General features: G+C 48.0%; 1 protein-coding gene across 2 annotated transcripts in view; it reads left to right on the forward strand.

Moving 5' to 3' along the window:
* NTRK3 (neurotrophic receptor tyrosine kinase 3) overlaps positions 1 to 14,228 on the forward strand; it is a 456,641-nt gene that overhangs the window by 422,102 nt on the left and 20,311 nt on the right. Inside the window, exon 17 of one of the 2 annotated variants that reach the window (XM_032806496.2) lies at positions 9,964 to 10,038. The exons of the other annotated variant lie outside the window; for it this stretch is intronic. Within the exon in view, the coding sequence (XP_032662387.1) occupies positions 9,964 to 10,038 (75 nt within the window). The remainder of the gene's footprint in view (positions 1 to 9,963; positions 10,039 to 14,228) is intronic. 2 annotated transcript variants of the gene reach the window in all.

Consider the following 14,228-nt stretch of genomic DNA (forward strand, 5'->3'; position numbering starts at 1 on the left):
ACTACTACTACCACTACTTAGCCCTTCTCTAGTACTGTCCATTTGAAGGGGCCCCCCCAACCACCCTGGAGAATTAGGGGTCACTATTATTACTCCTGTTTATGTATGGGGAATTTGAAGCACAGAGAGGTTAAGTGATTTGCCTAAGGTCACACAGTGAATCAGTGGCAGGGGACAGAATTGCACCTATGTCTCTTGAGTCCCTTAGCCAGCAGACCATGTCCCTCTTAGAGCTGGGAGCAAAACCCTCTTAGAGCTGGGAGCAAAACCTAGCAGTCCTAACTGCTCTGTCCTCTGCTCCAACGTTCCCCCCAAACTGTCCTCATTTCCCCTTCCGCTTTTACTTAGCACAACAACATTCTTTGATAACATGAGACTTGTTTTGCTAGGTTTGAATTGTGTGGAGGAATAAGGTTTGTAAATGGCAGTCGGCATTGCTGAGCTCCCTGCTAGCAGCCATTGCCACCTTTCTGGGCAAAAAGCTGGTGGTGACACCAGTGGTGTTGGATGCGGCTCTATAGCCGTGGTGTCAGGGACCATTTGGCTGTAGCCCTGGTGTAAAGTGGCATTGACTTCTCTTGCAAACCTGGGCAAGGCGAGCAATTCTGTTCAGCTACAGTTGTGCTTCTTGACCCTGAATGTGTCTTAGGATTTTTACTTCTAACGTCTCTTGCATTAAAACCAGATCTTTTGGGCTTCCAAGCTCATCTGTCCCTGTTGCTTATGCCCAGCATGAAGGGCTATTTGACCAGATACAAGATGTGGCTGATCAGTTCAGCCTTTAAGATTTATCCTTTAGGTATGATACCAAGCAGTGGGTATAACCCCCATAGTAAGTTCCCTGAGCCAGCTTCTCGGTATCCATGCAGAGCACCTTTCTGCTGAGGATATTTCCCCTTGGTAGGGTCCTGGAGCAAAGTTCTATTTTGGGTGATTTCTGCATCACATTGTGCTGTGTATCCAGGTTGAGGCCCCAGAAGAATACAGTAATTTATCATTTTCTGAGAAGGCTGTGAAGGTTTCCATCTGAAAGCTGACAAGATCTGACAGGTCTGCAGCACTCTGAAGGCTGCAGCTTACTTAAATCTGTTGGGTCTGTGTGTTTGCCCTCGCCCAGGACTGCTGAGTGCGGATAACTAGGTGCATGGGATGCGGGAGTGCATTCCAGGTTCGGGATTAACTCCTAGCCATTTCTTTTCTTTTCCGTTTTTAATCTTTTAAAACAGAGAGCACCATCTGGCTCGTGCATAAGTAGGATGCAAAATGCTTGACAAAGGTGAACAGCTTAATTTCCTGTTACACGTTTGGATACAGAAAACAAACATTGACGTAACAAAAGCAACAGAGTGATTTGTTCTCCCTTTCTCCCTGTTCAGTCTGAAGACAGATGTGTCCTTTCCCACGCGGATCACTTAGGAATCCCATCAGCTCTTGCTTTTAAACCTGCTTTGACAAGACAGGGTTTCTTATGAGGATGGGGAGGAAGTGTTTTTTGGCAAGTATGAAAAGATCTGAGATAAAATCTTTGATTAGAAAGGGAGGGAGGATGGAGGGGTGGGACGGGGACAAGTTGAATCCTAAAACCTGTATGCATTCCACAGAATTAAAGGAACATTGCTGTAAAGTGTTGTTTAATGTTCCGTTTCATTTTTGGTTTTGATCCTTGTGGGAATAAAGGATTGAATAGCTGCGTATTGGTGAGAAAATATTTTTTTTTAAATTTCATGAATTCCAGGACTGCAATGAGGGGAAGGGGGACTTGCAGGTCAGGATTTAGGTGCAACAGGTTTGAGTGGGGAGCCCTGGACTGGAATAGCTGGGATTCTGTAAATTAAAACTGAGATAAATGAATCAGCAGAGTTACGTGCAGGAGGCAAGGGCTGGAAAAGCAGATGGTGCAGCAGGCCGGGACTGAGTTTCTCTGACAGCTGGGGGTGGGCAGGAATGGAACAGCAGAGAGTGCTGCAGGTGTGGGTTATGCTTGGATCCTAAGAAGTAGGTGACTTCCTCACTCACACACTCCTCCTGTCTTAGACACTACCTCAGAGAAAGATCCCAACCAACCCTGTCACATGCCCTTGCTCGTCTCCATAGGATGTTGAATCTCCTCAGTGAGGTCATTGGATTCCCCTTCACCAAAATGAGAGAGAAGCAATCACATTGTCAGGAATACACTGGGCCACTGAAGGGTCCTGGTGTTTTAATGAGTGGTGAATTGCGTTCCTAACAGTTCAGCTTGAATTGGGTGCTTTACCAGTGGTGTACAAGTCCCTTGAGTCTGTAAAATCTGGTTGGAAGTGTTGAAAGAAGATGTTTTCTGGTGATGTTTTGTCATTGGCCTGGTGGGTCATGGCCAGAAGCATGGAAAGGCATGGAAATGAAAAGTTAACAGAATTCTTCCCAGCAGCCTATGTGGCTCAGGATTAATAGGAGCTCTGGGTGAAAGTTCAGGTCTTTTCTCCTTTTTAATGCGCTCCCCAAATTAAATTAAATACTTTCCGCATGACACTATTGTAGTTGCTTGCTTGTAAAGGTAGGAGACACGGGGAAGGAAAGGTGACAGTCCTAAGTCTTCGGAAGAGAACCCTGATCCTGGCTTCTCTGTAGCTAGCATCTAATGATGCCCAGTTAATGTCCTAACATGATATGATAGTAGGAGTGAGGACAAAGATCCAATTGGAATAGGGGAGTTTGGTAGCATCAAAAGCAGTGAAACCTCATTATGACATCATTCCTGGTATATTAACATTGGATAGTGCTTAGTCCCCATCATTTTTCAATTCCTTTAAGAGTTTCAGCTCTAATCTAGCCATTGGCATGTCTCATACATCCATCGCCATGGTATTTTAGTACTATAGAATCCTTCATTAATATAATATCCCTGTTATCTCTTCCCCTGCTGCTCTAGGATTTAGCTTTATTGTCCATCTGCATGTTGCACTAGGGCAGTGTGGCATTCACTGTGAGGCTCTTAGCACAAAGAAAAACGCCCAGCTACAGCACAGCAGTGCCAGCAAGCATAGTGCCGGACTCCCTGCCCCAAGTTTGGATGCAATGTCACATCTCATCCAATCCCCAGTAGAGTTAGAACAGGGTTTACTGTACCGATATGTAAAAGTGGTTTGAAACTGTACTAGTATTTCGAGCTAATCCATCAGCCTTCCCGGTTTTGAAATCTGGCTGAAGTTTACTGGGCAAAAGTGGGGGAAATTGATTTGGCCCCTGCCCTTCTGGCATTTCTTCATTCCCATTTGACTAATGCTAATTAACAGAGCGCTAACCCTTTTCCCTTAATTGATACTGAAGAAATAATGATCTGTGAAATACCAGCCACTTCTCACTAGGAATTGCTGAAGAGTTCTCCACTCTCATCCCTCTTGCAGTTCTTCCAGGAGGCGTGTCTAAGGCAAATGAGCCAGCCCCAGAAGCCTGCCCACTATGCGGAGTGTGCTTAGGAGCACTGTGTGCTCTCCCCTCCATATCCCAGTCTGGGACTTGGAAACACACTGCTTTCCAAATGTCCATTCTAGTCTAGTCCTACTGACTTTGCTGTAAGCTCTTGGGCAGCCCATATAACACATATAGGACTTCGCAACTTCACCGTGCAGTGCTAACGCTGGCTAATGAATCCAAATCACCGTACCTCTCTGTACCTCAGGGTCCCTTTCTGTAAAATGGAAGTGATAATACGATTTACAGCCTGGCAGTGCTGGAAATTATAATGTCTGTAAAAATGCTTTGAGATCCGCAGATGAAAGGAATTTGGAGCTGGGCAGAGTGATCTGATTAATTAAGGGCTCCCCGTAATACAGGAGACGCCATGGCAGAGTATGTGCTAGACTCATATGCAGAGATACTCGTGGGTGCTATTAGGGGACTCTAAGAGCTATAGAAGGTGCCTCAGCATGATAGAAGGGGAACCTGGAGACCTTCAGAATGGATGCAAATGTGCCTGCAGACTGGTGGCCGGAGACTTGCAGTGAATTTGGCCAGATAATGGAGATCTCCACTACTGATGGGAATATTTTTCTCAGTGTAACTTTGTATCCTTTTAGGGAGCGCTATGCAACTTCATTCTCCCCACTTTAATACCTCTCTATTCCAGTGCCAGCGTCAGTCACCACCTTCCCAGACGAGGACTGGATGGGACTCTCATCAGAATACAACCATGCTGCTGCTTACTCAGCTGGTGCTCAGTATTCAGGGCTCCGCATGCTACCTACTCAGTGCGCCAGTCCCTACTGGCAGTCAGAAGTGAGAGAGCAGGACTGGGAGTCACCCAGGTTTGGAAGGGGAGACTCCCGTGTGGCAGTGCAGGATAAGTATCCCTGGGCTGGCATGCTGGGTGTTCCGTGTGTGTAGGAAGAGACTGCGCAATATTAAATGTGTTGGTCTTTGATATCACTCCAGCTCCTGTAAATTGGTACAGTACAGTTTATTATCTCCTGAAAGGAAGATGTAAGAGCAGCATCTTGTGTTTTATCCAGACTCTTTTCCCCACCCTGCACCCCTGACTTTTACACCGATGGAAAAAGCCCAACAAATTGTAAAGGTTCTTTTTTTCCTCTCTTTCTCTCTCTCTCTTGCTCTCTTTGATAGCTAAGAGCCCTTCACAAAGCAGAAGAATTAATCGGGGTAATTAGGTTGTGTTTTAATTCATGGCATTTTCTCAGGAATGGTAATTACCCTAATTCCCCCCTACACCCTCAGCCCTCCTCCTCCCCCCCCCCCCACCTGCCCATCACATGGCTGGATTGCTGTTTTGATGTATATACTGTTCATTTAATTTCTGTAATGAGAGGGATGTAGCCGGCTAAGACCTCTCACCAGTCTAGTGATGTCTTCTTTGAAGCACAGACACAAAAGAGGACTGTGAATAGTCTGTAATCAACTAGTGAAAACTCGAGCCTACCAGCCGTGCTAGGAGGTTTGACCTCTGCCCTAGTATCACCACCAGCTCAGGATTTGTGTCACCCGACTCTGAGTCATAGCATCGTCACTAGTGGATGATGCTCATAAACGGGTTCAAGTAAAATGAGAACAAACCTGAACCTTCACCCACAGCTTAAATGGAACCCCAAAACTTTATCCAGAGCTCAAACTAAATCCAGGACCTTGTGCCTGAGGTCACCACATCCCTACATCTTCCCCAGAGCTAAGTGGACTACCAGAGCTAGCCAAACCTCCACAGTTTCACTCATTGATAACCAACACATGAGCTTTCAACCAGAGCTTAATACGCCCCCCAAAAAATCTTCATCAAGAGCTTGAACTGAGGCCTTGAGCCTTCTTCCAGCAGTGGAGCTCAACTTCGGATGTCTGGTGAAGTCAGAAGCAGTTCAGTTAGCTCTTCCTTTAACTTGTACCCTGCCGTTGCATCTCCTGTTTGCAGAATACATGAAAGCATCAGGCCATTGTGTAAAAGCCAATTCGCTCAGCATGAAATGACTAAAACCCAGCAAATACAGGAAGTCTCCCAAGAGGCCCTGTTCTCATGAGATTTCCTGCTTGATCTCTACACCAGTATGGTCTGGAGAAATTCCAACCAGCTATGAGTAATCAATCAAATGCTGAACCCATATGAGTGAGGGGCAAACCAATACCAGTAACATGGAGGTTCCATTGTATTCAACACAAAGAAATCCAGATGATCATCCAAATAGTCCGTGCTTCTTGAACCTGCACAACTGCATTGCAAATTGTGAGGCAGCTGGCTTTCTGGTGAGATTTCAGAGTCTTTCTGCTTCCCTCCACTCAAATTCCAGTTATGTCTAGACCCTAAGAACTGGATTCTCTGCTGTAGCCACTTTCTGCTGGGTGAAGCAAACAGATGCAGGGGCAAAGAAAGCTGTTGATGGCTCCCTGATCATAGAGCTGGTTCTCCTCCAGCCCCATCATAGATTAAAGAAGCCTAGAGCCTGCGCTAATCTATGCTTTCCAACTGTGGCCCCCAGTGGATATCCATCAGCTGGAGATTGCCAGAGCAGTGTGCTCTAGCCACACCACTCCCCACCTTCCATATGCCAAGGGCTGCACAGAGAATACTTCAGGAGCCAGATATATGCCTAGGGGAAGCTACAGATAGGGAGTTCTCACCGGTGTCTGGGTCCCTTAGTGCAACCAGAGCCATGCAAAGGGAGAGTACGAAGCTGAGCCTAGGATATTACAGATGATGCCAGACAGACAAGAAGGATGAGAAATGTGTTTCCCGATTTTTTTTGACACTTCCACTTATTGTCCCAGCTGGCACTAGAAACTACAGAGAAAATGAAAAATAATTCACGTGATGTTTTAGAAAAGCCTTTGCCGCATTCAGGGAGATGAGTTAAGAATTAGATGCAGCAAGTCCCCCTCTCTACTAGTACTGGGTCTATACACTGCACTGCTCCCCAACTGATCAGCTGCCTGCCTGCCTCCTCCTCCTTGCTCCCTACCCACAATGTTGTGACATCACCATTCATTTCCATCGCAGCACCTGTGAGATCACAAGCAGGAAGAGGCAGCAGAGGAGAAGGGTGGCATGCTGTCTTTTAGCCACAAACACCTTGGTGATCAGCAAGGGAAGGGGAGGTGGAGAATTTATGAGAGTTTAATGGGAGCTTGGTAAATTATGGCTCGGCTTGATTTTTTTTTTAATGTGTTGCTCACGGCAGTGGCTTTTTAAGTGGATAGATTTGAAGGTTTCCCCCTGGTGCAAAAGGCCTTTCTCAAAGACAAATTGAAAACCTAGCTATGAAAATTAACATACAAATATCTTCCTCATCCTCTATAATTATTTGCATAGGAAGAGAACATGTTTCTCCTGACTCCTGCGTGGCCTGAATTCTCTCTCTCTTCCCCTCCATTTCATAAGCCTCCTCCTCTCCCAGCCACCCTCTGTGAACTCCTACTCCAAACCGGCTGGAGATGGAAGAGGGAGAAAGACAGTATTTGCAAACAGCTGTGCTTAAGAAACGGACCATTTAGGGCTAGGCTTGCAGAGAAAGCATGCTTCACGTACAATCGGGCAATGATGCACAAAATTGCACATATATAGAAATAGAAATCTTTTTTGGGGAGGGTAACTCAAGTACTGAGCACCACTGAAAATAGTTCTTTTTTCTGTGCATGCCACGCTGAATTGGGGAAGGAGGGGAGAATCATTTGTGTGGGCATCGCATCATCAGATCGTCAAAGGGATTAACAGGGAAGAAATGTTTATATTTTCTTACTCCAAGCCCCGTTTCTTTTTCTGCAGTAATTAGTGACAACATACAGTACCTAGAGTTCTGAAATACTTTGCCAGTATCTCATAGCAGCAGGGTAGTAACTCCACTCCTAGTTTTTCCAGTACATGTGAGGAAAGCATATGAGATCGTTGGCTTTTACAGTCAGATTCAACAGTTTCTTCATGTTTACTTGGACTGAGATATAAATTGAATTTGGGTTTCTCTCTCCCAAAGTTACTTGTGATTGAATAAGCACGTGGTAAGGCATCAGACACACGGAAAATGTCTCTTGCAGCCCCATGTTTGAGGTGGGATTTACATTGTTCTGTATTGGGCTGTATTGGTGTGTTTCTCCATTGCTGATGACTTCATTTGCTCTATCTTTTTTGATGCCCATCCTGTGACACTGCTGGCTGGGAGAGTTTGTGCGGTGGACTTTTCTAACTCTGTAACATTTTAATGAACAGGAAATTTAAATAGCAGTGAAATCGTTTTCTCAGCCTCTTTCCCACCCAATTCTCATTCCTCAGGCACTTGATTTGTTCGGAACAGAGCAAAGCAATTCAGAGGCTTTTCAGCCATTCAGATAGCAATTGCCTGAACAGGATGATCCTGCAGCTACAGGTAGCAGCTCAAATTTGCACCACTGGCTAGGGTGAAAAGGTGCACGTGAGTGGAACTAGGTGGCCATGCCTCCCAAACCCACTTACTTCTTTCCTTTAATTTGGCAACAGCCCGTGTTGTGTTCTTATCCGCCGCCTATGAAAATGGTCACGTGCCAGAGCAGTGCTCTGCAATTACATGCACAGCTCGGGGATGTCCCTTCAATTTTTGCCCTTGGAGTCCAGTTCACTGGAGAGAACTTACTCACTGATTTCATGGTACACCTCTACCCCGACAGAACGCAACCCAGTATAACACGAATTTGGATATAACGCGGTAAAGCAGTGGGGAGCCCCGGGCCCTTTAAAGTACCACCCAAGCCCCACTGCTTTACCGTGTTATATCCAAGTTCGTGTGGCGCCCCGGGCCCTTTAAATCCCCACCCGAGCCCCATTGCCAGAGCTCCGGCAGTGAATTAAAAGGACCAGGGCTCCCCACAGCAGCTGGAGCACCGGGCCCTTTAAATCCCCACTGGCACACCAGCAGCTGGGCTCAGGTGGTGATTTAAAGGGCCAGAGACTCCAGCTGCTGCGGGGAGCCCTGGGTCCTTTAAATCCCCGCCCGAGTCCCACTGCCAGACCAAACCCGATATAACACGGTCTCACCTATAAGGCGGTGAGATATTTTGGCTCCCAAGGACTGTATTGTATCGAGGTAGAGGTGTATCTGCCTCGACCGTTCAAAATTATTTGTCCAATGAGAGTCTCCCCTGGCTCCCCTTCTGCTTTGATATAGCCAAAGTCTTCTTTCAGTGTTTTCTCCTTCATTCTTTTATAATATTTTTTTTTCTTCTTCTCTTCTTTGGGCCCAATTCTCTGAGGGAGGGAGCATCTGTCACTCCCATCGATGGGGATAGAATTTGAGGCCAGTCATAATCTTGCAGGATAGGGTCCTGTACTTCCAAAGTGTGACTGAAATGACTGAGGGGGAGGAAGTACTGTAAAGGAAACTCAGGGTGTCACCACAAGCTGCTTAATAACTTTGCGCCACTGCAAAACAGGGCTGTAAACTCAGCTTCCCTGTCTGAAATGGGTATAATTCCTCCCTATCTCAGAGGGGTATTTTGCGGTTTAATTGCTGTTTGTGAAGAGCACTATAGGGGTGGAAGTTGTCATGGAAAGGCAGATTATTGAATCACTGTGAGGCCAAACACTTTTCTGGCTGGCATGTCACTCCTCTGGCCTAGGATACCTGTAAACTAAATAAAGGTGGAGCAAGTGGAGTCCACTTTTATATTGCTGCTCTCAGTGGTCCCTAACCCTGAGGGGCATGTGTAGCAGGGAACAGCATAGCATCTATGTTACTGCTTATTACACTGCAAAATTACATACAAGAATAACCTCTCAGTAGGCGTGCAGGCACATAACCATCCAATATATAGTGGGTGCTTCATCCTGTGAACCTTTAGGACCCTAATTCTGAGAGGCTCCGAGCACTCTGTCAGGTTCTGAGCAGCTTGAATTCCTGTTTGCTTCAGTGAAAGTGACAAGCACTCGGCACCTTACAGGATCAGATCCTTAGTCTTGATTCAGGCCAAATGTTCCCTGGAAGTTTGGCTGAGTAAAGGCCTGGGCCTGGGCCCTGTCCCATCCGCAGTGATATCAATCCAAGTACATCATTCTAAGGAGGATGTTTAGTAGTAAAGGAACTGGAGATATCTCGGAGTTAGACACAAGGGACAATTCCAGGCCGTTACAGTTCTTTCTGTGCTGCAAGAAGGAAAGGAGACTCTTTGTATAGGGTCTCAGTGTTATTCAGTGGCTTTTATCATGTAAGTCAGGAGTCCAATTCACAGGTGCCCGTCACTTTGTTTAGTCCTTTGCACTTGTTTAAATGATGACCCCAGGTGCCAAGCAGTGGTGCAACGTGCCTCAGCACAATAGTGGATGATCTGTCTGACCCCATGCTCACGATGAGTGTTGTAAAGTTGTTAGAATGTTGCAGCCAGTGAAAGACATACAGTTCAGTTAAAGACATACCCTCTCCCTTCTTGTCCCCCTACTTCATCCCCCCCCACATACTCCCTCCTCCTCTCCCCCTCCCCTTCTCTTTTGTTTTTCTCCTTCCCTTGTTTTCACCCATTCACTGTCAGGAAGGGCCGCATCCGAAGGGCCAATGCAGCGCAGCGTGGCAGCGGCAGAGACTAGCACGACCAGCAGCTAAAACAGTGAGTGGATTTCAACTCCAGGGGGCAGTTTGAAGGCTGGGGAGTTGTATGGATCGAGCATGTGATGACATATGGGACTGGCTTTGGGAATGGTCTGCCGCAGTGCACATGGCAGTGGAGGGGACCCCACCCCTCGTGTGGGAGGAGAACACAACCCACCCCCCCCAACAACATCATACAGATAAACAACCTCCCAGTGTAGCTGAAGCAGATGACAATAAGGCATGTGCTGCGTTAGGTGTGTGACTGTCTCTTGGAAGGCCCTTGGCATTGCTGGCAGGGGGCAGGGCTCTAGCAGTTAATGTCTGTCAGCAGAATCACACGATAGCATGAGTTTAGATCCAGTGTGGACAGATGGTATAAGGGACATGGCAGCAGTTAAACAGGCTTCACCCCAAATATGATTTTGCTGCTTTCTTGCATTTCAGTGCAGTAACCAGAATGGCACTGCAGGACATGGATGGAATTAGTGTAACAGCTGATGTCATTTGTATCCTCTGCCCTGATGGCAGTGGCGGATTAGCCAGTGGGCCAGTGGGGCCCATGCCCAGGGGCACTGGGCAATTGTGGGACCATGGAAAAATGGGGTCCCCACGCCCTGACCCGCTCTATCCACCCAGTGCTCCTTCCAGGGAGCAGGGTCGGGGAGCGGGGTCTTGTCCCACTCTGCCCACCAGCCTGGTGCTCCTGCCAGGGAACGGAGTCAGAGTGCAGAGAAGGGCAGAGGCAGGGTGTACCAAGCTGATGGGTCCTTTCAGTAGGCTGTGGGTCCAGCCCCATCTGTGCCTGGCTCGGGTCTCCACCCCAGCTGGGAAAGGTTAGTGCAGCCACATGACAGGGAGCTTCCGCAGCTAAATCAGGCCCAGACAGAGGGATGGGCCAAAAGCTTGCTGCTGCAGCAAGGGAGAAGGAAGCTTGAAGGAGGCCTGTCAGCCTCCCTAGCCAAGACAGGATTCAAGGGACAACTCAGAGAAGCTACAGCTAGCTGGAATGAGCAGCACAGGCTCCGCAGGGCTGTGAGATTCCGGGCACAGGTGGGGCCACTTACTGGAGTTATCAGCAGGGCTAAGCCGAGATGCTGTAAGAAATGAGAGCCCTCATGGCTGAATCGAGTTTAAAGTGCTCTGGTCTGGGTGCCAGGCAGGGGAGGAGAGGGTAGTACTCCTGCAGGGCCATGCTGTGCCCCCAGGGTACCCTGAGGGATGGCTGCTGGTCACACAGGGCCCTCCTCTCCCAGGTTTCAGCCCAGCCCACCATTCCAGGTGGCTTGCAGAGCCAGTTCCTTGTGCCAGCCAGCGTGACCATGTAACCTGCAGCAAGGCCAGAGATTTGGGTTTGAAACCCTTTATTTCAAGAACCTGGCTAGTTTCCAGGTATACATGGGGTTCCTGACCAGAGGCGCACCTGCCAGGCAGGCAGAACGAGGCACATCCCCGTGCCCTGACTCCATTTCTCCGGCAGGAGTGCCCAGGAGATTTGGGGGGGCTTCACTTGCTCTGGCCCAAGATCCCACAAAACCATAATCCACCTCTGCCTGAAGGGAGTCTTTTTAACAGGATTTTCCCCTGTGCACTCACACTATTTTTTGTCTTTCATTCACGTCCTCGTAACTGTATAAATACTGCAGAGGTAAACTCCAGCAAGACATAGTAACATGTAATTTCTCTGTAGTTCCTTTCATCCAAAGCCTCTGCAAACTGTGAGCCTGATCCTGCAAACACTTACCTCTGCACTGCCATGAACAATCCCCAGGGAAGTTAATGGGACTAATCACTCTAGCACAGTGGTTCTCAAACTGGGGCCGCCGCTTGTGTAGGGAAAGCCCCGGGTGGGCCGGGCCAGTTTGTTTACCTGCCGGGTATGCAGGTTCGGCCGATTGTGGCTCCCACTGGCCATGGTTCGCCACTCCAGGCCAATGGGGGCTGTGGGAAGCAGCACGGGACAAGGGATTTGCTGCCCGCCGCTTCCCGCAACCCCCATTGGCCTGGAGCGGCGAGCCACGGCCAGTGGGAGCCGCGATCGGCTGAACTTGCAGACACAGCAGGTAAACAAACCGGCCCAGCCCGCCAGGTGCTTTCTCTTCACAAGTGGCGTCCCAAGTTTGAGAAACACTGCTCTAGAAGGTTCCATACCTGGTACTATTTGCAATATCAGGCTCCACATAAATGCAGCACCCCACTCAGAGTGGATACATTTTGGACAAGAGAACACTACCGTAATCGGATGCAAAGTTTCCTGAGCTCTTTCATGTCCCATGTTGACATTTCGTCCCAAACACCCACACGCTCTCTTCCTTTGGCTGCACTGTCATCGCAAATGGCTCTTTGCTCCATAATTGTACTAACCATCTGGAAATTTGTTGCTTCCTTTTATTGATTTTATTTGTTTTCCAGTGTAGATAACATGCAAATTAACAGATTCCCTTAGCATATCTTCTACCATTTAATAATACAACCATTCAATATTTTAATATCTTGGCAAATACAAAGTACAAGCTATGCTGGAGTGTGGTGGAGGGGAGAATTTACTTAGAAATGTCCCCAGGTATCCCTTCCAGCGGAGTCTTGCAGCCTGGCATGGAGGTCAGTAGACTCCAGCTCCCTTGGACTGACTGAGGGAAGTGAGTCCTAGACTTGAGAGCTCTGCACTGATCATGCTTTAGGGGAGACCCTAATTGCTTGTATAGAGAGATAGGGTGCGCCATTGGTTTGGGTGTTAGCCTGCGATTTGGGTTCAATTCGCTGGTCTACCACTGAATTCCTATGTGACCTCAGGCAAATTATTTACTCTCTATGCCTCAGCTTCCCATCTGTAAAATGGGCATAATAGCATGCCCTACCTCATCGGTGATAAATACATTTAAGAAGATGATGAGGCATTGTGAAGGGGTTCCCACTCACCACAGGGTCTGGGAATTAGCACCTCCCTCACACCATCTAGCACTCTCTTCTGTGGGTTATTCATGGTATGACCCCCTCACTCTCTTCATGACTCAAGGCGCTCCTTCATGACTCTGCCCTCCAGCCTGGTCACTATATAGTCCTCCCCTTCTAGGTAGGAAAGTCCCCCCATACAATATTTGTATGCCATTTCAGACAGTCTTCTGTTTCAACTCCAGGTCCTGTGCAGCTTTGCCAGTGGCTGGTAGGGGAACCCAGGCCCCCCCACTACTGGGACTCTACGGACTCTGGGACCCTATGACTAGGAACCTAGTCTGCTCAGTCTGAGAGACTGTTGTTTCTCCTGCCCACTGGTGGCCCTGACGATCAGCTCCTCCCCCGCCCTCTCAGTGTCTCCCACCCGCCGCGGATCAGCTGTTCAGCAGCGTGCAAGAGGCACGGAGGGGGGGAAGGAGGAGGAGCGAGGGCAGTGAGCACTCAGGGGACAGGGCAGGAAGGGGCAGGGGTGAGGGTTCAGGGGAAGGGGTGGAATGGGGTCAGGGCCAGGGGCGAAGCGGGGGTTGAGGAACCCCTGGCAACTCATAAAGATGGCGCCTCTGCTGCCAGTACCGTCCAAGGACATTAGTCTGTCTAGCTGCAGTGATGTAGGATGTGGCCTTGCCTGGTGAGCTTATGCAATTAGCAAGGCATTAGAACCCCTCAAAAGGTGAGACAGACATACATGCATATGTAACAGGTGTCTTTCTGAACACACATCTCTCTCTTTCCTTTCTGCTTGCTGCCACCCAAACAGAATCTTTTTTCTTAATTAGTTAATGTTTTATTAAACAGGAGGCACCTAGCTCAGAAGCAAGAAGTTTAACTCAGAATCTCACACAACCCGGACAAAAATACTGCATTAAAAGAACATAAAGGTTGCAAAGTGAAGCAGGCAAAAGTCAGGTCCTGGAAAGGTCAAGCCTGCCTGTGCATCCTTAACTTCTACACTCTGATGTGTCACCCTACAGTCTTTAATTATGACTGTGAGCTATTATTCTGGCAAGGACAGTGCTCAGTAAACACAGGCAATTGTTCATTATTTCGTAGTGTTCATTGTGTGGGCCCCATGTCTCATTTGCTGCACACCATCCAACTTCCACACTGAGATTTTTTTCTTTATTTATTGTCGTTTTCTACATCATTCATTACTGCGGTGTCTGAGAACCTCACAAATCTCTATCTGCCCAGCACTCTTGTGAAGCCGGGAAGTTTTACTTCCCCATTTTACAGATGAGGACCCAAGTTACAGAG

The sequence above is a fragment of the Chelonoidis abingdonii genome, chromosome 9, assembly GCF_003597395.2.
Source record: "Chelonoidis abingdonii isolate Lonesome George chromosome 9, CheloAbing_2.0, whole genome shotgun sequence".
In the NCBI taxonomy this organism is placed as follows: Eukaryota; Metazoa; Chordata; order Testudines; family Testudinidae; genus Chelonoidis; species Chelonoidis abingdonii.